The sequence below is a fragment of the Anomaloglossus baeobatrachus genome, chromosome 2 (assembly GCF_048569485.1).
Source record: "Anomaloglossus baeobatrachus isolate aAnoBae1 chromosome 2, aAnoBae1.hap1, whole genome shotgun sequence".
In the NCBI taxonomy this organism is placed as follows: Eukaryota; Metazoa; Chordata; class Amphibia; order Anura; family Aromobatidae; genus Anomaloglossus; species Anomaloglossus baeobatrachus.
Genome location: NC_134354.1, coordinates 426,765,248 through 426,790,594, shown reverse-complemented (window position 1 = coordinate 426,790,594; position 25,347 = coordinate 426,765,248). Strand labels below are relative to the sequence as shown.

At 45.2% G+C, this 25,347-nt stretch overlaps 1 protein-coding gene across 1 annotated transcript in view; it reads right to left on the bottom strand.

Moving 5' to 3' along the window:
- Positions 1-25,347, bottom strand: part of DHX40 (DEAH-box helicase 40) — a 158,412-nt gene that overhangs the window by 63,934 nt on the left and 69,131 nt on the right. The window contains exons 9-11 of the mRNA XM_075336224.1: positions 14,477-14,563; positions 14,212-14,394; positions 4,275-4,355 (exon numbers count right to left, since the gene is read on the bottom strand). Of these exons, the coding sequence (XP_075192339.1) occupies positions 4,275-4,355; positions 14,212-14,394; positions 14,477-14,563 (351 nt within the window). The remainder of the gene's footprint in view (positions 1-4,274; positions 4,356-14,211; positions 14,395-14,476; positions 14,564-25,347) is intronic.

Genomic DNA, 25,347 nt, shown 5'->3' with positions numbered 1-25,347 from the left:
TCCCAAGAGGTTTTTGGTGAGTTTTTGACCCTGCATATTTTTGCTGTGAAAAAAATATAGCGTCTTACAGGTCCTTCAAAGTGGATGAAGTTTATAGAAATGCTCATATGCTACGTAAACTGACTTGCGGTGCATTTTTAAAACCCAAAATATCAATTTCTCCTGAAGGTACATGGAGTTGTATGTGTGGATTTTTACCACATAACTGCATTAGATGCAAAAAAAAATCCACAGGTAAGAAATGCATATTGTTTATACAATAATGTATCAATAAAGTTTTTTCAAAGTCAAACAAAAGGAAGTATCAAAAACAAAGCAGCTTAATTTAAAGAGAACCAATCACCAGGATTTTCCTATGTAAACTAAAGCCAGTGCTATACTGGCACTATCATGCTGATTCTATACATACCTTTAGGTGTCAGATTGGATGCATAGTTTTTGAAATACAGGCAAGTAAAGTTACAGAAATGTACTGCTTTTTGATTGGCAGCAGCTGCTGAATAGCTAATATGTGGGTCAGGGTTTGCTATCTATTCCCGCCCCTGTCTGCTGCCTGTCTGTAGATGCTAGACTGTATGGGCTCCTTCCAGGTATGAGTCATTTCGGTCATGTGATAGGGGCATATTAGAAATCCAGCCTAAACAGTCTAACATCTACAGAGGCCAGGCAGCATACAAAAGGTGGGAATGGGAATAGATAGCAAAACCCCACCTACATATTAGCTATTCAGCAGCTGCTGCCAATCAAAAAGCTATAACTTTACTTGCCTCTATTTAAAAGACTATATGTCCAATCTGACACCTAAAGGTATGTATAGAATCAGCATGATAGCACCAATATAGCACTGGCTTTAGTATATATAGGAAAGTCCTGGTGACTGGTGCGCTTTAAAAGAGGCAAAAACCGCAAAGTCACAAACGCATGTAAAAACGTACTCAATAATTTGGTGAAAAAAACACAAGTAATAAAATTTGGCTAACAGTTGCAGAAATACTGCAGAAAATCTGCAACATCAAAAGATCACCAAATACTTATTGTGGGGTGGGAATGGAGCCTAGAAGATTGAAAGCCCATATCTATTTGTAAGATGCATTTACACTGGTTGATTGGAGCCTTTAAACGACTGCTGATTGGATACATGTAAGTCAATTGGTTTTCGTTTAATGGCCTGTATAGACAGAATGATCGTATTGCCCAGGTGCACAGAACGATCATGATCTTTCTGTGTGCACAGCATATCATTGTTCTTGGCAGCACATGTTGATGATTACACTGGATAATGTGCTGCCGAGAACGATGGTTAGACAGGCCAATAACTGGAAAACAAATGTTCAATTCAAATCTCTATTAGTTGAAGGGTATATCCAGGACTTTGTAAAACCACAAAAAATTTGCTTAAGCACTAACAGGTAGATAGTTGATACTTACCTGAAAATTGTGCATGGTGTGGTTCTTCGCCGTCACAGACCTCTGCAGCCGCTAATTCAGCTGCTTCTGCTGACATCATGTCAAAAAAAGTAGTAGTTTCTTTTCTGCTCTGCTGACAGGGCAGGACCGCCAACTTCATGCTGATTGACAGCTGGCTCCCCTGAATCGACCGCAGGAACAGTCTGTGACCTCCTTTATTGGCGAAGAGCAGCAATGGGCACAACAGGCAGGTAGGAACTACCTGCCCAGTAGTGCTTAGGGAAATTTTATTTTCACAAAGTCCTGGATATAGAGAACTCCTTAAACATAGCCAAATATATTTGCCTATGATTAAGGAGTTCTTCTCTGAAACGCGTAAGGCGTAGTAAGGCATATGGAGAGATTGTATTAGTCCAAACACATTTTTTATTGTGACCTAATAAATTTCAAGTTTTTTAAAGACATCGGTGCTGGATATCCTGTTTATCTTTAAGAAATCACCAAATAATAACCAACTTAGGACAGAGAAAATGGGACTGAGGAATTGATATTGCAGAGTAAATTAAGCTGGACAAGGAGCCCAATAAAATTAAGTGCTCCAAATAAAGAGTTGTGCTTTCAGATGTTCTTTCTTCTGATTAATACAAGAAGGTTAGGGAAGCCATTTCTTTTACATATCAACATAGGTTAACCATATTTTAACTTTAGCATATAAAGGATATAATCATTTTGCAAGCAGTGTCAATTCTGCACCAAATCTTTTTTTTTTTTTACCTTTTTGTGTCACCACTATTTCCTCATAGATTGTAAGCTTTGCGAGCAGATCCCTTACTCCTATTAGTAGGTACTGAATTATGTGTTATTCTGTAATGTCTTATTTTGTTTGCATTCACTATCTGTATGCACTATAGAAATACAAATTATTATTATTAATAATAATAATAATAATAATAATAATAATAATAATAATACAAAGCAGCTAATATGTTATACACATTGCCTAGCTTAAAGGAGTTGTCACCTTCGATGCAGGTGCTGTTCCAGCTGTATCGGAACTGGCTATTCCGAGGATTGCATGGCATAATCCTTGAGGCCAATCAGCACTGCCATCACTCTCGGCTCCTTTGGACAAATCAGACATCTGACGGAAGTGAGAGAGCAGCTGCAACTCTTACTTGCTACGGATGTCAATTATGTCCAAATGGGGGGACAAGGAAGTGGCTCCAGGGATTGTGTGACATAATGTCTAACAATCCGTGGGAGAGCCAGTGTCGACACTGCTGGAACGGCACTGGAGGTGAGTATAGCTATTATTTTACTTGGGGGAAGCATATTGATTAACAAGGTGTTGTCTGATTAGTGAAGAACTCCTGTAACTCCTTAAAAAACAATTAGGGTTTTTTTTTTTTCATTTTTCCTGATCATATTCTAAGGCTAGGTGCACATGAGCATATTATTTCTCATCTGTGAAAATTATATTAATTAGGGCTCACTCAAACAAGCGTATAAATTGGATGAGCGGAATCCAATAAAAAAGTTATTCTGCTCGGACCAATGTTATTCAATGAGGCATTAGGTCTAGGGTTTTTTTCTCAGATGTATTCAGAATGAGAAAAAAGTCGCACCATATTCCGAAATTGGTACAGTGCGAGTAAAAAATGGGATGCCAAACGAATCATAAGTATGGCATCTGATTTTTTTGCATACATTACAATTCTGTAAGATAAAAAACTGTAAGCAGTCCTGTAAAAGAATTATAGCTGCTGAGTAAAAAAAAAATGGATTGCACATGGACCACACACGGTCGGCAAGTGAGAAAACAAAATCATCTCATTTTTTTTTATGAGAATCAGGCTGATTTTTTCATATGCTCGTGTGACCCCAGCCTTATGCTAATCACACTCTGATCAGAGTTTGATTAGAGTGATCATAGTGTGATTTGATTTTCTTGGATGTGGAGAAGATAAATACATTTTTTATCTTCTTCCTTGTGTAAGTCTGTGAACCAATGTTTTGTCGGTTCATGCTCAGATGAAAAATACAGTCATGCGCATGAGCTCTAAAAGTAGGGGTATGATTCTGCTGGTTCCAGGATACAGCGCGTATGGGGACCAGGATGGAACGCGTACGGGGACCAGGATGGAACGCGTACGAGGACCAAGATGGAGCGCGTACTGGGACCAGGGTGGAGCGTGTATAGGATCCAGGATGGTGAGCGTATGGGATCCAGGATGGAGTGCGTATAGGATCCAGGATGGAGCGCGTATGGGATCCAGGATGGAGCGCGTATGGGATCCAGGATGGAGCGCGTATGGGATCCAGGATGGAGCGCGTACGGGATCCAGGATGGAGCGCGTACGGGATACAGGATGGAGCGCGTACGGGATACAGGATGGAGCGCGTACGGGATACAGGATGGAGCGCGTACGGGATACAGGATGGAGCGCGTACGGGATCCAGGATGGAGCGCGTACGGGGACCAAGATGGAGCGCGTACAGGGACCAAGATGGAGCGCGTACAGGGACCAAGATGGAGCGCGTATAGGGACCATGATGGAGCGCGTATAGGGACCAAGATGGAGCACGTATAGGGACCAAGATGGAGCACGTATAGGGACCAGGATGGGGGAATTATGGTGACCAGGATGGGGGACACGGTGTGATCTGTACATCATTTTTGGCCATATAAGCCTAGTTGAGGGAGGCAGCAAGAAAAAGTTTATGAGATTAAGAACACACTGTATAAATACAATATATGCAGAAAATATTTATACTGTGTTAATGAGGCATGACAAGTTTTATTACTAATAATACATGTTAATAAGCATTAAGGCTTCATTTAATATTAGTTAGAACGTTTACAATACCTGTCAATTGCACTGCATTGATAGAGCTTCCTGAGGGCTTCTAAAATGAATTTCTCTTCAGGAGGAACCAAGTAGGGGAACCTGGGGGTAACATGGGGAGACAATAATGCAAATCAGATACTGTGGGCCCGATTTATTAAGACTGGTGGTGTACATGCCAGTCTTAATGAAGTGAAGACGTGTCTAAATCATTAAAAGGTGCCCACCACTTAACAAATTTGGAGCCTGTTATCAGTGGTGTGCACCTCCGTTCTCCTGACCAGAACAGGTACTGCTGTATATTTATGGTGTAAGATATATAACTAAGGTGGCGTTTACATTTTAAAAATTTGTCAGGTGGGCATCAGTCATGTTGAGTCCCGCTCATGATTCTGGATACGCCAATCACACTGCAGGAAATAAAAGAAAGGATTTTATCCATACAGTGTAAAAAAAATCAATGGCCTGGAAAAAAAAAAAAAATCACACCAGAAATTCTAAAATATAGCCCACCAGAAATACTGTCTACAATGGCTAAACTGTTTACCGTTGTGCCAAGTACTTCACTCTTACCAGGAACCAAGGCCTCATCACACTCATCCATAAGAGTGGGGACAGGTAAGAACCCACCATCCCACCAACCTGTAGGCATGTGTCAGCAGCAACCTGGGAAACTGTTCAACAGCATCCTGAACAAGATGACCTTCAGCTTCACATTACCTTATCCTTAGCAAAAGCCAAACGAGGTTCATGCAAAAAAAAAAAAAAAAAAGGAGAACACACTGCACCACAAACCACAGCTACACCTTGCAGAGTCTCATCCACAGCCATGTCCACAACACAAAGTATGGACAGATATAGATCTGTTTTGTGGACTTTCAAAAGCATCTACAATGAGAATAACTGCAGCACTGAATGGGAGAATGGCTTAGCAGAGCCGCAGAGTGAGACAGAGCTGCAGTCAAATGTTCTTTAACATTTACATGAATGAGCAGGCCACCACTATGGAGTCCTCTATGGTACCAAGTCTCATCCTCCCTAACACCCACGTGAAATTTCTGATCTATACCGATGACCCACTGCTAATTTCACTAATTGAGATGGGCCTCCATAAAAGCCTGTATGTTCTAGAGAAATTCACCTCCTGGGTACTACCAATGACTATGGAAAAAAAAACATGCAAATCAAAAAAGGTCCGTGGAGCCTCTGTTAGGAGTCTCAACACAGAAAATAGCCAGATATCCCTCCGGGAAGGACCTATCCAAGGAGTGGCTCTTTTTAAGGAGACCACCATATTAAGTGGCCCTTTTAGTCAATATCCAACTCTTTGACGAGTTTAAAGATATGACAAGGGAAATACCGAGGCCAGGTATCCATCCATAGTCAGCTGTTTCGAAGTATTGCTCCTCATCAGTGTGGAGTAGGATTGTGGCTAGGTGGGAGCAATGCCTAGTAGACCAGCAATACAAAACAATCACTGATCTCAGGGAGACCAGCCAGAGAAAACACTGCCGGCAGCCAGCAAAGGCGCTCAACACAGTAAAATCCTAAGTGCATTGCGCCCTAGGAAGTATGCAAATCAAAAAAGGTCCGTGGAGCCTCTGTTAGGAGTCTCTACACAGAAAATAGCCAGATATCCTTCCGGGAAGGAGTGTTTTCTCTGGCTGGTCTCCCCGAGATCAGTGATTGTTTTTTCTTGCTGGAGAAAACCAACATCATGGTGTTCCAAAAGAGAAACACAATATTTGCCCGGCACCTTCACTTGTGATAAACAACTTCTATGTAGGCCTGAATCCATCAGCCAGGAAGCTTCAAACAAGCCACAAAGATCCTGAAAGACAAGGTCTGCAAAAACTTCTATGCCATGCAAGAGAAACTCAACCATCGGAAGATACTAGTGAGGGTCTGGTAAAAAACTTTGATTGCATCATCAAGCACCTTCTCCAGGTCCATCGGAGAACCTCCAACAGTGCCTGTCAGTTCCCTCTACAATGAGCATTCCAGAAGAAAGCAATGTTATTCCAGGCTATCCTACATAGCAGCAGTCTGAGCTCCCCAAACCATAAAGCCCTGCTACATATGGGTGGTTCAGGTGAACTAAGGAAGAAAAAAAGAGCAGGGAGAGGAAAAAAAGAGCTGGGAGAATAAACGAGAAATTAAGACAAAAAAAGAATGGGCAAGGAAGAAAGAGAAAAAAAAAAAAAGTAGAAAAAAAGATAAAAAGGTACAGAGAGAGAAGTAGGGAAGTAGAGAACAATAATGCGGAGACGCTGATCCTTGTAAACTAAATATTCTTGTCTGTTAATGGTCCAACTATAGAAAATGAGCATTATGGAATAAGTAGGCTAGTATGATGCTGTTTATATGGTCACACAACACCTACATTACAATGGACGTGGCGTTTCTTTCAAAATCACCAGAATATAAAACTTTCCAAAGATAAAGAAGTGCGTAAAGTGAACTGAACCACTAACATGATGACCACGTCAGTTTTCTATACTTTGTCTGCAGCAGAGGGAGTATAAAGAAACTATATTTCAGTTCAGGGAATTAGCCACTCTGTATACCAGCTATGGAGCTAAAGGTCCCCAGTACATCATTGTTCCTTTTAATGGGATCTGTCAGCAGGTTTTTGTTAAGTAATCTAAAAGCAGCAGGATGTATGGACTGAGACCCAGCTTTCAGTGATGTGTTATTTGCTAGTCTGCATGCTGTTATTTTGATACAATCCCAGTTTCCTCTACTGTATATCTAGCAGTGTTCAGAATGCTTAGCTCCGTATAACCCAGCCACCCACCACTGATTGACAGCTTTCAATGTACACTGTACATTCACAGATAGCTAATAATCAGTGGTGGGGATGTGGTTACACAGAGCAGTTGACTAGGAAGCACGAGACACCTAGTTCAGTATTGATTTTCTCCTGCTGTTAAAAAACACTGATTTTATTGAAACAGCAACACACAACACAATAAAAAACACATCAGACTCTCAGCCCTTGCATCATGTTGCTCTCAGATGATATTGTAAAAACCTGCTGACAGATTTTCTTTAATAAAATCCAATTTCTGGGAAGCTTTTCTAATGCCTGAGTTTGCAGTCCCACAGAGTATTTACTTATTCATGTACAACACCAATTCCAAATAAGTTGGGACGCTGTGTAAAATGTAAAGAAAAGTAAAATACAATGATTTGGAAATCTTTTTCAGCCATATTTTATTTACAACAGAACACCAGAAGTTGAACTTTGAACATTTTTCCTTTTCATATGAAAAAAATTCCTTTAGAAATTGATAGCAACAAATAAAACAAAAAATTAGAACAGTGTTAACAAAAGACTGGAAACTTGACTGTGTATAAAAAGAGCATGTTGGAGAGGAGATTCACAGAGGTATAGATGGCCGAAGGTTTACCTATCTGTAAACTGCACCATAGTGGAACAAGTTCAGTAAAATGTTCCTTAATATGAAGTTGCAAAGACTTTAAAATATCCCACCATCTACAGTACATAAAATCATCATAAAATTCAGAGATTCAGATAAAATCCATGTGCACAAGGGACAAGGCAGACAGTCAATATTGGATGTTCATGATCTAGGGGCCACCAGGCGGCACTGCATTAAAAAAAAGGCGAGATTCGGTCATATAAATCCCTGCATGGGCTCAGGAATACTTCCAGAAATTATTGACTAACAGCATAGTTTGCTGTGCAATTTACATATGCAAGTAAAAACTCTATCATGCAAAGAAAAAGCCATATATCAACACAACTCAGAAACGCTGCCATCTTCTCTGGGCCAAAACACATTTAACCCCCCTTCATGACCAATGACTTACTGGTCATGTTGCGGTAATCACCACCGGCTGCGCAGTGAGCTAGCAATGATCCCCGCACATGTCTGCTGATTTGATCAGCAGACATGTGGGCTAACAGGCGCGGGTAGATCAGCGATCCAACCACGCCTGCTTGCCACTTAGATCACGCTGTCAAAATGTGACAGCGTGATTTAAATAGCTGCGGCGAGGATCGCTCTATTTCCCACAGCCATCGGAGTACTCATGACGTGATCACGAGGAGCCAATGGTTGTCATGGTAGCTCGTGGCCTGACGGACGCAACCTAACTTCTTGTAAGAGCTGACAAAGCGCCGGCTCTCACAGAAATGCTGAATTTTTGCTAAACAGAGCTGTGCAGCGCTGATCAACAGAAATGCACAAGCGATCAGACAGTGGATCCATAAAGTCCCATAGGGAGACTAATAAAATAAATAAAGAATGAAGAAGAATTTTTAAAAAAAAAAAAAAAATATGAAAAAATGAAAAAAACTAATAGTTCAAATGACCCCCCCCCATTCGACCCATTGAAAATAAAATAGTTAAAAAACAATAAATATACAATTATTTGGGATAGTCGCATTTATAAATGCCCGTTCTGTCAAAATATAAAATCAATTAACCCCTTCAGCCCCCGGGCACTTTCCGTTTTTGCGTTTTTGTTTTTTGCTCCCCTTCTTCCGAGAGGCGTAACTTCTTTATTTTTCCATCAATCTTGCCATATGTGGGCTTGTTTTTTGCGGGACGAGTTGTACTTTTAAATGAAACCATAAGTTTTACCATATAGTGTACTGGAAAACGGCAAAAAAATTCCAAGTGCGGAAAAATTGAAAAAAAAGTGTGATCGTACAATAGTTTTTGGGATATTTTATTCACTGTGTTCACTATATGGTAAAACTGAGGTATCTAAGTGATGCCTCAGGTCAGTGCGAGTTTGTAGACACCAAACATGTATAGGTTTACTTGTATCTAAGGGGTTAAAAGAAAATCACAAGCTTGTCCAAAAAAAGTGGCGCACGTTTTGCGCCATTTTCCAAAACCCGTAGCGTTCTCATTTTTCGGGATCTGAGGCACAGTGATGGCTTATTTTTTGCGTCTCGACCTGACGTTTTTAACGGTACCATTTTTGCACAGATGCTACGTTTTGATCGCCTATTATTGCATTTTGCGCAAAATTTACGGCGACCAAAAAACGTAATTTTGGCGTTTGGAATTTTTTTGCCGGTACGCCGTTTACCGATCAGAATAATTGATTTTATATTTTGATAGATCGGGCATTTCTGAACGCGGCGATACCAAATGTGTATTTTTTATTTTTTTAACCCTTTAATTTTCAATGGGGTGAAAGAGGGGTGATTTGAACTTTTAGGTTTTTTTATTTTTTTAAAACTTTTTTTTATTTTACTAGTCCCCCTAGGGGGCTATAGCGATCAGCAATCCGATCGCTCAGCACTATCTGCAGATCTCAGCTACACAGCTGGGAACTGCAGATTTCCTGCTTTACTTTTAATGCCGGCTGTATTCCGGCATTGAGAGGAAGTGTGTCGTGTTAGCTACAGGCGTCATCACATGACCCTGTGCTACCATGGCAACCATCGAAAGTCACGTGATCATGTCACGTGACTTCCGGTGGGGGCGGGGTAAGTGACTGTCATGGCGGCGCCCATATACATATCGCTGCCAGATTTTGGCAGCGAAATGTAAGGGGTTAATGGCCGCGGGTGGAAGCGATTCCACCCGCGGCTAGCAGGCACACATGTCAGCTGTTGATAACGGCTGATATGTGCGCGGATCGCCGCCGCCTGCCCGCGGCAGGGGGCGGGGCTTACCTGCACACGATCCACGACGTACCCAGTACGTCATGGGTTGTTAAGGGGTTAATCAGATTGGTACACAGTGTGGTGGAAAAAAAATTCCAAATGCCAAAATAACGTTTTTTGATCACCGGAAAAAAATTTAAAATGCAAACACAGGTGATCAAAATATAGCATCTGCACAAAAATGGTATACTTAAAAAAAAGTCAGCTCAAGACGCAAAAAAGAGGCCATAACTGAGCCCCATATCCCGAAAAATGAGAACGCTACAGGTCTCGGAAAATGGCGACAAAAGTGATACTTTTGTTTTTGAACAATCTTCTGAATTTTTTTTAGTCACTTAAGGGTGCTTTACATGCTGCGACATCACTAACGATATATCGTCAGGGTCACTGTGTTTGTGACGCACATCCGGCGTCGTTAGCGACATTGCAGGGTGTGACAGCTAGGAGCGACGATCAACGATCGCAAATACGGCATAAATCGTTGATCGTTGACACGTCGCTCCTTTTCATAATATCGTTGGTGGTGCATGCCGCTGGTTGTTCGTTGTTCGCTTTGTGTGACACCGCAGGAACGACGAACATCTCCTTACCTGCGTCCACCGGCAATGAGGAAGGAAGGAGGTGGGCGGGATATTCCGCCCGCTGATCTCTGCCCCTCCGCTTCTATTGGACGGCTGCTGTGTGACGTTGCTGTGACGCCGCACAAGCCGCCCCCTTAGAAAGGAGGCGGTTCGCCGGCCACAGCGACATCACAGGGAAGGTAAGTCCGTGTGACGGGTGTAAGCGATGTTGTGCGCCACAGGCAGCGATTTGCCCGTGACGCACAACCGATGGGGCAGGTACACTCGCTAGCGATATCGATAGCGATATCGCAGCGTGTAAAGTGCCCTTTAGATAAAGTAAAAGTATATGTTTGGTATCTACGAACTTGTACCGACCTGAGGCATCATACTGACATGTTACTTTTACTATATAGTGAAAATGGTGAATAAAATATCCCAAAAACAATTGCACTTTTTTTTTGCAATTTTACCGCACTTAGAATTTTTTTTACCCTTTTCCAGTACACTATATGGTAAAACTAATGGTTTTATTCAAAAGCACAACTCATCCCGGAAAATATTAGTGCCTCATGTGGCACTATTGACGGAAAAATAAAAAACTTACGGCTCTTGAATACGAAAAACCGCCCGGGGATGTAGGGGTTAAAAAGGACTGATGCAAAATGAAAACCGGTTATGTGGCTGTATACATCAAAAACTGAAATTCTTTATAGAAAACATGGACATTGTGTACTGTGAACTTAAGGGGAGAGGGACCATCCAGTTTGTTATCAGCACACTGTTGAAAAGCCTGCATCAGATGGTAGGGGGTTGTATTTGTGCCTATTGCATGGTAAGCTTTCACATCTTAAAAGGCACTATCAATGCTAAGGTTTTAGAATAACATATGCTTCCAGCTATGTAATGTCTATTTCAGGGCTGTGTTGCATATTCCAGCAAGACGATGCTAAACCACATACTGCATCCATCACGACAGCATGGCTGCACAGAAGAAGAGTTTGGGTAATAAACTGGTCGCCTGCTTTCTAAACCTTTTAGTAATAGAAAACTTTGGCACATTATGAAACGAAAAATACAGCAAAGACCCAGGAGTGTTGAGCAGCTAAAATCCCCCTATCAGCCAAGAATGGGACGATATTCATCTCCAAAACTCCAGTAATTGGTAGACATGGCCCTGTCTTAACTTTTTTGACATTTGTGGCTGCCATCAATTTCCAAAGGAGTAGATTTTTTCAAATGAAATGAAAAATATCTAACTTTCACCTTCCGATCTGTGTCCTATGTTCATTTGTGAATAAAATATATCTATAAGAGATTTACAAATAATTGCATTCTTGTTTTCTTTACATTTTATAAGGGGCCCTGGGGTTGTAAATCCTAAAAAGAATATTAGGAATAAATAGTCTTCAAATTATAGAAGTAGCCCTCAAACTTAAATGAACTAGGACAACATTTATATTAATGTGACCACCCTCACATAATAACATTCTAGGGTTAATCTTACAAGAATGCCATTCTAAGGTAGCATAACATTTTTTTTTATTTATATATATATATATATATATATATATATATATATATATATATATATATATATATATATATATATATATATATATATATATATATATATATATATATATATATATATACATATACACATACATACACTGCTCAAAAAAATTAAGGGAACACTCAACACATCCTAGATCTGACTGAATGAAATATTCTCATTGAATGCTTTGTTCTGTACAATGTTGAATGTGCTGACAACAAAATCACACAAAAATCATCAATGGAAGTCAAGTGTTTTAACCAATGGAGGCCTGGATTTGAAGACACACACAAAATGAAAGTGGACACAAGTCAAAATGAGGCTCAGTATTGTGTGTGGCCTACACGTGTCTGTATGACCTCCCAACAACGCCTGTTTTACACTGAACAAAGGGATACTCGGGTATCTTAAAGCTATGGTACCGTTAACCTCCACGGAAGTTTCACACAGGCCTGTGGTCCGAGTTCGCTGTATATAATTCTTCTTCTTCTTCTTGCTCTAAGGAGGTCTTCACACCAGTCCTGCCACACAGGGACCCCGGACTTTATCGATATTATCCAATTACTCCACACAGAACAAGATCTCAGGCTCACAGCTCTGTAGTAATCCTCATACAGAACACAGGCTTCCTCAGTCCAGAGAACAGCCCTCCCCTTAGGAAATTGGAGCTCCTTTCTATCACACAACTCAGTCCAATTCATTCAGCACCGCTCCTGGTTCTTGTGCGGTCACCGACCAGGAGTTGTGTAAACTCTGCTGTGTCACACAGCTCTCTCCCTCAGCCAGCCCGGGCTCAGCGCTCTGCCTCTGAGGCAACTCCTGCAGCTACATGGTCTCTGACCCAAAACTCTGCTGATCAGTGCAGGCAGAACTCACAGGGTCCTACTGCACTGCTGACACAATCACATTTCAGACTCTCACAGATGGAGTGAGACATGATGTCCCAAATGTGCTCAATCGACTTCAGGTCTGGGGAATGGGCGGGGCCAGTCCATAGCTTCAATTCAATGCCTTCATCTTGCAGGAACTGCTGACACACTACAGCCACATGAGGTCTGGCACGGTCCTGCATTAGGAGGAACCCAGGGCCAACCACACCAGCATATGGTCTCACAGGGGGTCTGAAGAGCTCATCTCGGTACCTAATGGCAGTCAGGCTACCCCTGGCGAGCACATGGAGGGCTGTGCGGCCCTCCAAAGAAATGCCACTCCACACCATTACTGACCCACTGCCAAACCGGTCATGCTAAAGAGTGTTGCAGGCAGCAGATCGCTCTCCACGGCATCTCGTCTCTATCACATCTGTCACATATGCTCAGTGTGAACCTGATTTCATCTGTGAAAAGCACAGGGCGCCAGTGGCGAATTTGCCAATCCTGGTGTTCTGTGGCAGATGCCAAGCGTCCTGTATGGTGTTGGGTAGTGAGCACAACCCCCATCTGTGGACGTCGGGCCCTCATGACATCATCGTGGAGTCGGTTTCTAACCATTTGTGCAGACACATGCACATTTGTGGCCTGCTGGAGGTCATTTCGCAGGGCTCTGGCAGTGCTCCTCCTGTTTATCTTTGCACAAAGGCGGAGGTAGCGGTCCTGCTGCTGGGTTGTTGCCCTCCTACGGCCCCCTCCACGTCTCCTGGTGTACTAGCCTGTCTCCTGGTAGCACCTCCATCCTCTGGACACTACGCTGACAGACACAGCAAACCTTCTTGCCACAGCTCGCATTGCTGTGCCATCCTAGATGAGCTGCACTACCTGTGCCAGCTGTGTGGGTTGTAGAGTCCATCTCATGCTACCCTGAGTGTGAAAGCACAACCAACATTCAAAAGTGACCAAAACATCAGCCAGAAAGCATTGGTACTGAGATCTGGTCTGTGGTCCCTACCTGCAGAAACACTCCTTTATTGAGTGTATCTTGATAATTGCCAATAATTTCCATCTGATGTCTATTCCATTTACACAACAGCATGTGAAATTGATTGTCAATCAGTGTTGTTTCTTAAGTGGACAGTTCTATTTCACAGAAGTTTGATTAACTTGGAGTTATACTCGGTTGGTTAAGTGTTCCCTTTAATTTTTGGAGCAGTGTATATTTATGGCATTGTATGTAAAGTGATGTGGAATTAAAAGCGCTGTGTAAGTGAATAAATATCATTATATTATTATATTTAAGGAAACTTTGGATTACCTGATTACATCATTTACTTCCAGGCATTTAAGGGTGAGAATGACAGATGTTAGGCTTGTTCGCTTAATTTCAGGGATCATATGATCTGGCATACATTTGTCCCAGAACTCCTCGCTGTAAATCCGATGACATTTCCCAGGAGCTGTCCTACCAGCCCTGCCGGCTCTCTGTACTGCTTCACTTCTTCAGAAAGCAAAATAACAAATATTTCAAGGGAATTGTTCATAATATAAATAATAAAATTATAGTATTCAATTTGACTTACTTTGAAATTGGCACAATTTCCAACACATCCAGTCCAGCTCTAGGATTATGGTTCATTTGTTTCACAAACCCACTGTCTATTATATACCTGAAAAACATGACATTTGCACATTTTAAATAACAGCGCAAAAATCCAAACTCTATATTAGGCCAGGTTCATATTGCATTAAAACCACAATTTGTGAGTCTGTGAGGTTTTTGTCAAACCCCCAAAAATGGGATTCCGATGTGCTTCTTAAGGAACCATAGCCAATTAGCAGATGGAGTTCATAAGATCCAACTGTGGACTTTTTTAGTTGTATCATCTTTTAAGTCAGATACCATAATGAAGTCTAATGTGCTAATATTTCCAATGTTAAAAATGGATACAACTCAAAAAATCAAAGTTGTATGGTTTGATAATTTAGATCTATGGCACTATTGAGGGTGAGACAAATAATGTTATTCAGGGTTTAGGACAGAACGCTCGACAAAGTACAAAAGACATTTATAGCATATCTACAAACTATGTCATGTTTGATATCTACATATATAATTGCCTTATTCTCTGTCTGTCTGTCTGTCTTGCTCCAAAATTCTGTCGTTACCGTGACAAGCGTCTCATTGTCCGCTCGCCTCGGCTCCGCCCCCCACACGGATTGGCCTCTCGCCCCGGCCCCCTGAACGCATTGGCAACTCGGCCACGCCCCGCCCCCCTCACGCATTGCACGCTCGCTCTGACTCCGCCCCCCGCACGCATTCCCCGAACCGACACGGAGCCCCGACTCCCAGGTGAGTGCTGTACCCCCGGGAGCCCACAACAGCGTCCGCCAGCAGCAACCCAGCCGACACATACCCTCGCATTGCTGGGGTTGCCGACGTACGCTGGTGTGGGCTCCTGTGCGTGCGGGGGGCGGAGTACGCTGGTAACCATGGTACACATCGGGTAATATTGTGTAGCATGGTTACCAGCGTATGCCGGCTCCCTGCCCATTCAGATCGTTGGTCTCCCGCTGTCACACGCTGATGCGTGCTGCACAGCAGGAGACCAACAAGTGACCCAGCACTGTCTCTTTACCATGTACCATGCTTACTAGCATACCCCGACTCCTGGCACACGTACGCTGATAACAATGATACACATCAGGTAACTATGGAAACCGCTTTGCATAGTTGCCCCCTCGGCCACGCCCCCACGCTCGGCCACGCCCCACACTCTGCCCCGCTCGGCCACGCCCCCACGCTTGGCCACGCCCCCACACGCTCTGCCACGGCTCCCCGCTCGGCCACACCCCCACACTCTGCCCTCCCCTCGGCCACGCCCCCACACGCTCGGCCACGCCCCCACACACATTAGGCACCTATACACCTCCCCCCAGGACTACTCCACCTATCAGAACCCTCTCCTCCAGGACTACTCCTATTATACTCCCCTTCCCCAGGACTACTTCTCCTATTATCCTCCTGTCTCCCCAAGGACGACTACTCCTATTATACTCCTCTCCCCCCAGGACTACTCCTCCTATTATCCTCCTCTCCCCCCAGGACTACTCCTCCTATTATCCTCCTCTCCCCCCAGGACTACTCCTCCTATTAGACTCCTCACCCCCAGGACTACTCCTCCTATTATCCTCCTCTCCCCCCAGGACTACTCCTCCTATTATCCTCCTCTCCCCCCAGGACTACTCCTCCTATTATACTCCTCACCTCCAGGACTACTCCTCTCCCCCAGGACTACTCCTCCTATTATACTCCTCTCCCCCCAGGACTCCTCCTCCTATTATACTCCTTTCTCCCCAGGACTACTCCTCCTATTATACTCCTCTCCTCCAGGACTACTCCTCCTATTATCTTCCTCTTTCCCCAGGACTACTCCTCCTATTATACTCCTCTCCCCCCAGGACTATTCCTACTATTATCCTCCTCTCCCTCAGGACTACTCCTCCTATTATACTCCTCTCCCCCAGGACTACTCCTTCTATTATCTTCCTCTCTCCCCAGCACTACTCCTCCTATTATACTCCTCTCCCCCAGGACTACTCCTCCTATTATCCTCCTCTCCCCCCAGGACTACTCCTCCTATTAGACTCCTCACCCCCAGGACTACTCCTCCTATTATCCTCCTCTCTCCCAGGACTACTCCTCCTATTATACTCCTCTCCTCCAGGACTACTCCTCCTATTATCCTCCTCTCCCCCAAGTACTACTCCTATTATCATCCTCCTCTCCTCCCAGGACTACTCCTCCTATTATACTCCTCACCTCCAGGACTACTCCTCCTATTATCCTCCTCTCCCCCCAGGACTATTCCTCCTATTGTCCTCCTCTCCCCCCAGGACTACTCCTCCTATTATACTCCTCACCTCCAGGACTACTCCTCTCCCCCAGGACGACTACTCCTATTATACTCCTCTCCCCCAGGACTACTCCTCCTATTATCTTCCTCTCCCCAGGACTACTCCTCCTATTATACTCCTCTCCCCCAGGACTACTCCTCCTATTATCCTCCTCTCCCCCCAGGACTACTCCTCCTATTATCCTCCTCTCCCCCCAGGACTACTCCTCCTATTATACGCCTCACCTCCAGGACTACTCCTTGTGACGGGAGTGTACAACAGAGCAAAGGATGGACGAGGCCGAGGGACGATCCAACAGGTTTATTCACAAGAACACTGGAACAGCACACGATAAGTCCACGTAAAACAGATTCGGGGCCCTTCCCGACAATCCTCGGACCGGATAACAAAGCAATCGTCCTTACAGTAGTCCAAAGAGTTCCACACAATCCCACGGGCTGCCACACAGGCCTAGCTCCGTCCGTGTCCACAGCCACCCAGGCTGGAGCTCCTTCCTCTCTTTAGTTTCAGCTCACTCTGAAGTTACAAAAAGGGAAATGCATTGTCTGTGCTCATTGACCAGCCCACCATGTTTGTTCAGGGGGTAGGGGTCACACATCCTATCATCAATGGTTTGGTCCATCACAGGGCTCCAATATGTCTGCCAGCCACAGTAGATGAAGGGATCCCCTGCTGTGCAGAACAATGACTATTCCTTCACTGGCCAATGCAATTGCAGACTAGATACACAACTCTGGATAGAAGAAGACAGGCTATTTACATAATCACATTAGATGCCAAGACAACAATTGTATGAGAGAGACACATTGAGACCAGTAGCTCCCCCAAGAAAATACATGAATTACAACTAATACAACCAGGGAAATATACATATCATGACATAGTATCACAGCATATACAGTGAGAGGGTAAATTACATCTTCACAATCCCTCCCCCTCCCAACTTGTGTACGTACTAGGGACCTCTACAGGTCACTGGTTAAGTACACACAGGCAGAGCGTTACTTACATGTGGCTTCATGCAGCCACGAATTGGCATCGTAGCTCTCCCACATCATTGCCCAGGAGAACAGCTGCAGGCAGACCACCCATCACCCCAACCACACATCGCCTGACCTCAAAACCAAAGTTCAGATCCACAGTGGCTGTGGGAATAGTCCTCCATTGTCCACCAGCCAGTTCAATGACAATCCCAGGTCCTCTATGGATTGCCTCAGGCCGAACCACTCGGGGATCAGCCAGTGTGAGGAAAGCACCCGAGTCACAAAATCCAACAAGTCTCTGTCCATCCAGCACAACCTCCTGCAAGTGCTTACCTCGATGAGCAGAAGTCGTCATAACTGCGGGTCGCACCCCGTAAACTCCTGGTGGTGCAACATGGGGGGCTGAGTCACTAGCCCAGTCCTCACATAGCGGTGCCACATCTTCCTCCATGGCACTGGGCTGTAAATAATTAACAATCCGATTGGGTGCAGGATCAGTCCTCATTTGAACAGCTGGGCAGGAGACTTGCCGATGCCCTGGCTGTCCACATTGATAGCATCTGCGCTGGGTCTCCCTCCATCCAAGGCGTCCTCTTGGGTAAGGGGTAGGGGAACTTGGAGGCCGGCTCCCACCTGAAGGTGCTGTAGGGGTTTGAGGATGATTCCTCCATGGGCTGGCTGGGCATGAGGCCTGCAAATGTCCGGGACCCCGGCGTATTCCAGAAAGTGCAGTAGAAGCAACTGGAGGCACATTAACACGGGTATCAACATGTGGTGGCTTAGAGGAACGGGGAACAATGGGGACAGAATAACTGGGGGCATCCGGTGTTGTGGAGCTGTTAGGCGTCTCTCCATCCTCCAACAGAACCCTCCACTGAGGCTTGATGGTGAGCACCTCATCAGCTAGAGCAGCAGCTTCCTCCACTGTCGCTGGTTTTCTCTCACGCACCCATTCCCGGATCTCAGCGGGGCACTGGGCAAAGAATTGTTCTTTTAGGATGACCTGGAGGAAGGTCTCCCAAGATAAGGCCTCCTCTCCCTCCAGCCAGCGATGGCATACTTGTTTCAGTCTGTGGGCAAACATCTTGAAAGACACTTCTCCATCACAGGCTAATGTACGGAACTTAGTCCTATAAGTATCTGGGGTCACGGCATAATGTTCCAGAATGGTCTGTTTTATCTCCCCATACTCACAATTCCACTGAGGGTCCATAGCTCTATAGGCGTCGGCAGCTCCACCCTCCAAGAGGCCCACCAGGTGTCTGACTCGCTCTCTTTCTGGGACTTCCATTAATCGGCACTGATGCTCAAAGTCCTGAAAGAAGCCCTCAATGTCACCTGCAGCTTCATTAAATGGCTTAAAGTCCTTGCGGGACACTCTGGAGAATTCCCTCATAGTTGGTGCTGTGGTTAAAGTTTGTCTGGAGCCTCTAGCTGCTTCCACAGCAAATCTCCTCTCCAGCAATGCTGCCCTCTCTTGAGCTCTGCGAATGGCCTCCCTCTTATCTTCTATGGTGGCGTCATCTCCAAGCAGTGCCATCTCCTCCTCATACCACACAACCCACTGACTTTTTTGGGTATTTACCTCCGGCTGCCGTCTTTCTTCCGTTTGCTGTGAGGATCCTTCCTCCACGTCATTTTGCGAGCAGGCTCCTTCTAGCGCCTCAATCAGCTGCTCCTTGGAGAGTCCTTTGAAACGAACTCCTACTTCACGGGCCTTTGATTGCAGGCTCCCCAATGTCCAGGTCTTGTACTCTGCAGTGCTGGTTCCTGATGTTGAGCCATTGTCCTCCATTCCTTCTGCTCTGATCCCAGCGCTGCCAACCAGTTTGTGACGGGAGTGTACAACAGAGCAAAGGATGGACGAGGCCGAGGGACGATCCAACAGATTTATTCACAAGAACACTGGAACAGCACACGATAAGTCCACGTAAAACAGATTCGGGGCCCTTCCCGACAATCCTCGGACCGGATAACAAAGCAATCGTCCTTACAGTAGTCCAAAGAGTTCCACACAATCCCACGGGCCGCCACACAGGCCTAGCTCCGTCCGTGTCCACAGCCACCCAGGCTGGAGCTCCTTCCTCTCTTTAGTTTCAGCTCACTCTGAAGTTACAAAAAGGGAAATGCATTGTCTGTGCTCCTTGACCAGCCCACCATGTTTGTTCAGGGGGTAGGGGTCACACATCCTATCATCAATGGTTTGGTCCATCACAGGGCTCCAATATGTCTGCCAGCCACAGTAGATGAAGGGATCCCCTGCTGTGCAGAACAATGACTATTCCTTCACTGGCCAATGCAATTACAGACTAAATGCACAACTCTGGATAGAAGAAGACAGGCTATTTACATAATCACATTAGATGCCAAGACTACAATTGTATGAGAGAGACACATTGAGACCAGTAGCTCCCCCAAGAAAATACATGAATTACAACTAATACAACCAGGGAAATATACATATCATGACATAGTATCACAGCATATACAGTGAGAGGGTAAAATACATCTTCACACGCCTCTCCCCCAGGACTACTGCTCCTATTATACTCCTCTCCCCCCAGGACTCCTCCTCCTATTATACTCCTTTCTCCCCAGGACTACTCCTCCTGTTATCCTCCTCTCCCCCAGGACTACTCCTCCTATTATCTTCCTCTCTCCCCAGGACTACTCCTCCTATTATACTCCTCTCCCCCAGGACTACTCCTCCTATTATCCTCCTCTCCCCCAGGACTCCTCCTCCTATTATACTCCTTTCTCCCCAGGACTACTCCTCCTATTATCCTCCTCTCCCCCAGGACGACTACTCCTATTATACTCCTCTCCCCCAGGACTACTCCTCCTATTATCTTCCTCTCTCCCCAGGACTACTCCTCCTATTATCCTCCTCTCCCCCCAGGACTACTCCTCCTATTATACTCCTCACCCCCAGGACTACTCCTCCTATTATCCTCCTCTCCCCCCAGGACTACTCCTCCCATTATCCTCCTCTCCCCCCAGGACTACTCCTCCCATTATCCTCCTCTCCCCCCAGGACTACTCCTCCTCCTATTAGACTCCTCACCTCCAGAACTACTCCTCCTATTATCCTCCTCTCCCCCCAGGACTATTCCTCCTATTGTCCTCCTTGTCCCCCCAGGACTACTCCTCTCCCCCAGGACTACTCCTCCTATTATACTCCTCTCCCCCCAGGACTCCTCCTCCTATTATACTCCTTTCTCCCCAGGACTACTCCTCCTATTATCCTCCTCTCCCCCAGGACTACTCCTCCTATTATACTCCTCTCCCCCAGGACTACTCCTCCTATTATCTTCCTCTCTCCCCAGGACTACTCCTCCTATTATACTCCTCTCCCCCAGGACTACTCCTCCTATTATACTCCTTTCTCCCCAGGACTACTCCTCCTATTATCTTCCTCTCTCCCCAGGACTACTCCTCCTATTATACTCCTCTCCCCCATGACTACTCCTCCTATTATACTCCTCTCCCCCAGGACTACTCCTCCTATTATCTTCCTCTCTCCCCAGGACTACTCCTATTATACTCCTCTCCCCCAGGACTACTCCTCCTATTATCTTCCTCTCTCCCCAGGACTACTCCTCCTATTATACTCCTCTCCCCCCAGGACTATTCCTACTATTATACTCCCTCCAGGACTACTCCTCCAACACACACACACGCTGCACAAAACATACCTCCCCCCAAAACACACACACACCCACACAAACCGTGCAACACATACAGCACCACACACACAATGCTGCAGACACACAGCGCTCCACAAACAACACAACACACACAACGCAACACACAGCACCACACACACACACACAACGCTGCAGACACACAGCGCTCTACAAACAACGCAACACACAAACACCACCGCTGTCACACCCCCCCACACCCAGACAACACCCAGAACATTTACAGCGCCCTACACAAACACTTGGCAACTACAGACAACATTATATATATATATTATATATGTATATAAATATATATATAAAAATTAACCAGTAACTACACAATAAATTCTAGAATACCCGATGCGCTAGAATCGGGCCACCTTCTAGTATATATATAAATACATATAGTGAATCTACAAAGTTTACATCCCATTGTTAAAATGCCAGACTTTTGTCAGGTTAAAAAAATAATTCAGAATTGTTTCCACCTTTAATGTCTATACAAAATCAGAAATCTTTTCAAGTGGGAAAATAGAAATAAAGAACTAAAATAATAATGTGGTTGCATAAATATAGACTCTTAAACTAAAGCCCACTTTACACGTTTGAATTAGTTGTACAATCGCATTTGCGATGTGACACGCCCAGGTTGCATACGGGATCTTATGAGATTGCACGTAGGTCGTTCATTTGCTGTCACACGAGCGTTAGTAGTCTATGTTAAATTGATCAATTTTGTGTGCGATCCTTTACATCATGTGTTCTGTGACGTATGCATTGGGAACCTTTTTTTTTTTTTAATTGACTTGCCAAGCGTGTGTAATGTGTAGGGATGCGTTTTTACTATGTCATCTGCCATTCAGCTCTGCTACATGGCCGCTGACAGCAGACACAGACAGCCATGTAGCAGAGCTGAATGGCAGATGACAGCAGACACAGGCAGAGCCGCACTGTCAGAATGAACTCGGGTGAACTTCACCCGACTTCATGGTCATGCTGCGGCTCTGTCTGTGTCGCGCCCTGATTAGCGGTCACCTGTGAAGGGCTCACCGGTGACCGCTAACCTCCTAAGTGACTGAAGTTAGCAGCCCTCTCTCATACTCACCAATCCCCGATCCCCGGCACTGCACGGCGTTCACACTGCTCCGGCGGCTTTTACTGTTTTGAAAAAGCCGGCCGCCCATTAAACAATCTCGTATTCCCTGCTTTCCCCGCCCACCGGCGCCTATGATTGGTTACAGTGAGACACGCCCCCACGCTGAGTGACAGGTGTCACACTGCACCCAATCACAGCAGCCGGTGGGCGTGTCTATACTGTGTAGTGAAATAAATAATTAAATAATTAAAAAAAACGGTGTGCGGTCCCCCCCAATTTTAAAACCAGCCAGATAAAGCCATACGGCTGAAGGCTGGTATTCTCAGGATGGGGAGCTCCACATTATGGGGAGCCCCCCAGCCTAACAATATCAGCCAACAGCCGCCCAGAATTGCCGCATACATTATATGCGACAGTTCTGGGACTGTACCCGGCTCTTCCCGATTTGCACTGGTGCGTTGGCAAATCGGGGTAATAAGGAGTTATTGGCAGCCCATAGCTATAGCTGCCAATAAGTCCTAGATTAATCATGTCAGGCGTCTATGAGACACCTTCCATGATTAATCTGTAAATTACAGTAAATAAACACACACACCCGAAAAAAATCCTTTATTAAAAATAAAAAACACAAACATATACCCTGGTTAACCACTTTAATCAGCCCCAAAAAGCCCTCCATGTCCTGCGTAATCCAGGATGCTCCAGCGTCGCTTCCAGCGCTGCTGCATGGAGGTGACCGGAGCTGCAGCAGACACAGCCACTCCGGTCTCCTCCACGCAGCTAATGAAGACAGCCGTGCGATCAGCTGATCTGTCACTGAGGTTACCCGCGGCCACCGCAGGATCCAGTGACAGCGGGTAACCTCAGTGACAGATCAGCTGATCGCGCGGCTGTCTTCAGTTGCTGTGTGGAGGTGACCGGAGTGGCTGTGTGTGCTGCAGCTCCGGTCACCTCCATGCAGCAGCGCTGGAAGCGACGCTGGAGCATCCTGGATTACGCCGGACATGGAGGGCTTTTTGGGGCTGATTAAAGTGGTTAACCAGGGTATATGTTTGTGTTTTTTATTTTTAATAAAGGATTTTTTTCGGGTGTGTGTGTTTATTTACTGTAATTTACAGATTAATCATGGAAGGTGTCTCATAGACGCCTGACATGATTAATCTAGGACTTATTGGCAGCTATGGGCTGCCAATAACTCCTTATTACCCCGATTTGCCAACGCACCAGGGCAAATCGGGAAGAGCCGGGTACAGTCCCAGAACTGTCGCATATAATGTATGCGGCAATTCTGGGCGGCTGTTGGCTGATATTGTTAGGCTGGGGGGCTCCCCATAACGTGGAGCTCCCCATCCTGAGAATACCAGCCTTCAGCCGTATGGCTTTATCTGGCTGGTTTTAAAATTGGGGGGGACCGCACGCCAGTTTTTTTAATTATTTATTTATTTCACTACACAGTATAGACACGCCCACCGGCTGCTGTGATTGGGTGCAGCGTGACACCTGTCACTCAGCGTGGGGGCGTGTCTCACTGTAACCAATCATAGGCGCCGGTGGGCGGGGAAAGCAGGGAATACGAGATTGTTTAATGGGCGGCCGGCTTTTTCAAAACAGTAAAAGCCGCCGGAGCAGTGTGAACGCCGTGCAGCGCCGGGGATCGGTGAGTATATGAGAGAGGGGGATAGACTGACATGGACAGAGAGTGAGGGACAGAGATAGTGACCGACTGACAGAGATTAGTGAATGACAGACATTGTGAGGCGCTTCAGAACGCAGCTTTTCAGCTGCGCTCTGAAGCGGACCTTTTTTAAGCTGCGGTGCAGAGCGCACACCTGCGCACATAGCATTAGACACCAAAATCCTATGAGGGATGTCACACGTTACAATTGACTAGGTTCATACAACAAAACGCTCAATTCTAGAGAAAGATACGATGTGTTTGTGATCAACGGTTTTGCGTTCAATCCTGATCGCACGTAGATGTCACACGCAGACACCTCACAAACGATGCCGGATGTGCGTCACTTACAACTTGACCCCAACGACAGGTTGTGAGATATATTGAAGCGTGTGTAGTGGGCTTAATACTTTATTGAAGTACCCTGTGAAATCTATTACAGCATTTCGTTTTTTTGGTTTGGAGTCTGACTCATGTAGAATCGGCAATTATTGCCCATTCTAACTTGTACGAGTACTAGTACTCCAAATCTGAAAAATTGTGAGGGCATCTCATGTGTACAGTCCTCTTCAGATTAACCCTCAGATTTGGATTCAAGTCTGGGCCATTTCAAAACGTTGATTATCTTCTAGTGAAGCCATTGTTTTGTTGATTTGATAGTATGTTCAGGGTTGTTGTCATACTGAAAGGTGAAATTCATGATCATGTTCAGCTTTTTAGCAGTGACCTGAAGGGTTTGATGCAAAATTGACTGATATTTGGAACTGTTCATGAAGCCCCGGTTCCAGCTGCCCAAAAAAAAAAGCCCCAAAGCATAATGCTACCTCCACCATGCTTCAATGTAGTGATGGTGTACTTTTGGTGATGGGTAGAGCTGATCGAACGCCCAAAAATCCGGGACCGGCGGATCACTGCCAGATTTTAAAAAGAGTCCGATCCACTCTAGAATACGGTGCCCATATTAGTCAATGGGCACCAGAATCCGGAGATTAAAAACGTTTGTGGAGGGGATAGGGGGGTAGGAGCGAGTGCGGTGTACTCACCAAGGCGCTGTCATGGCGGCACATTCCTTCCGGGTCACGCTTTCCCCTTCCGG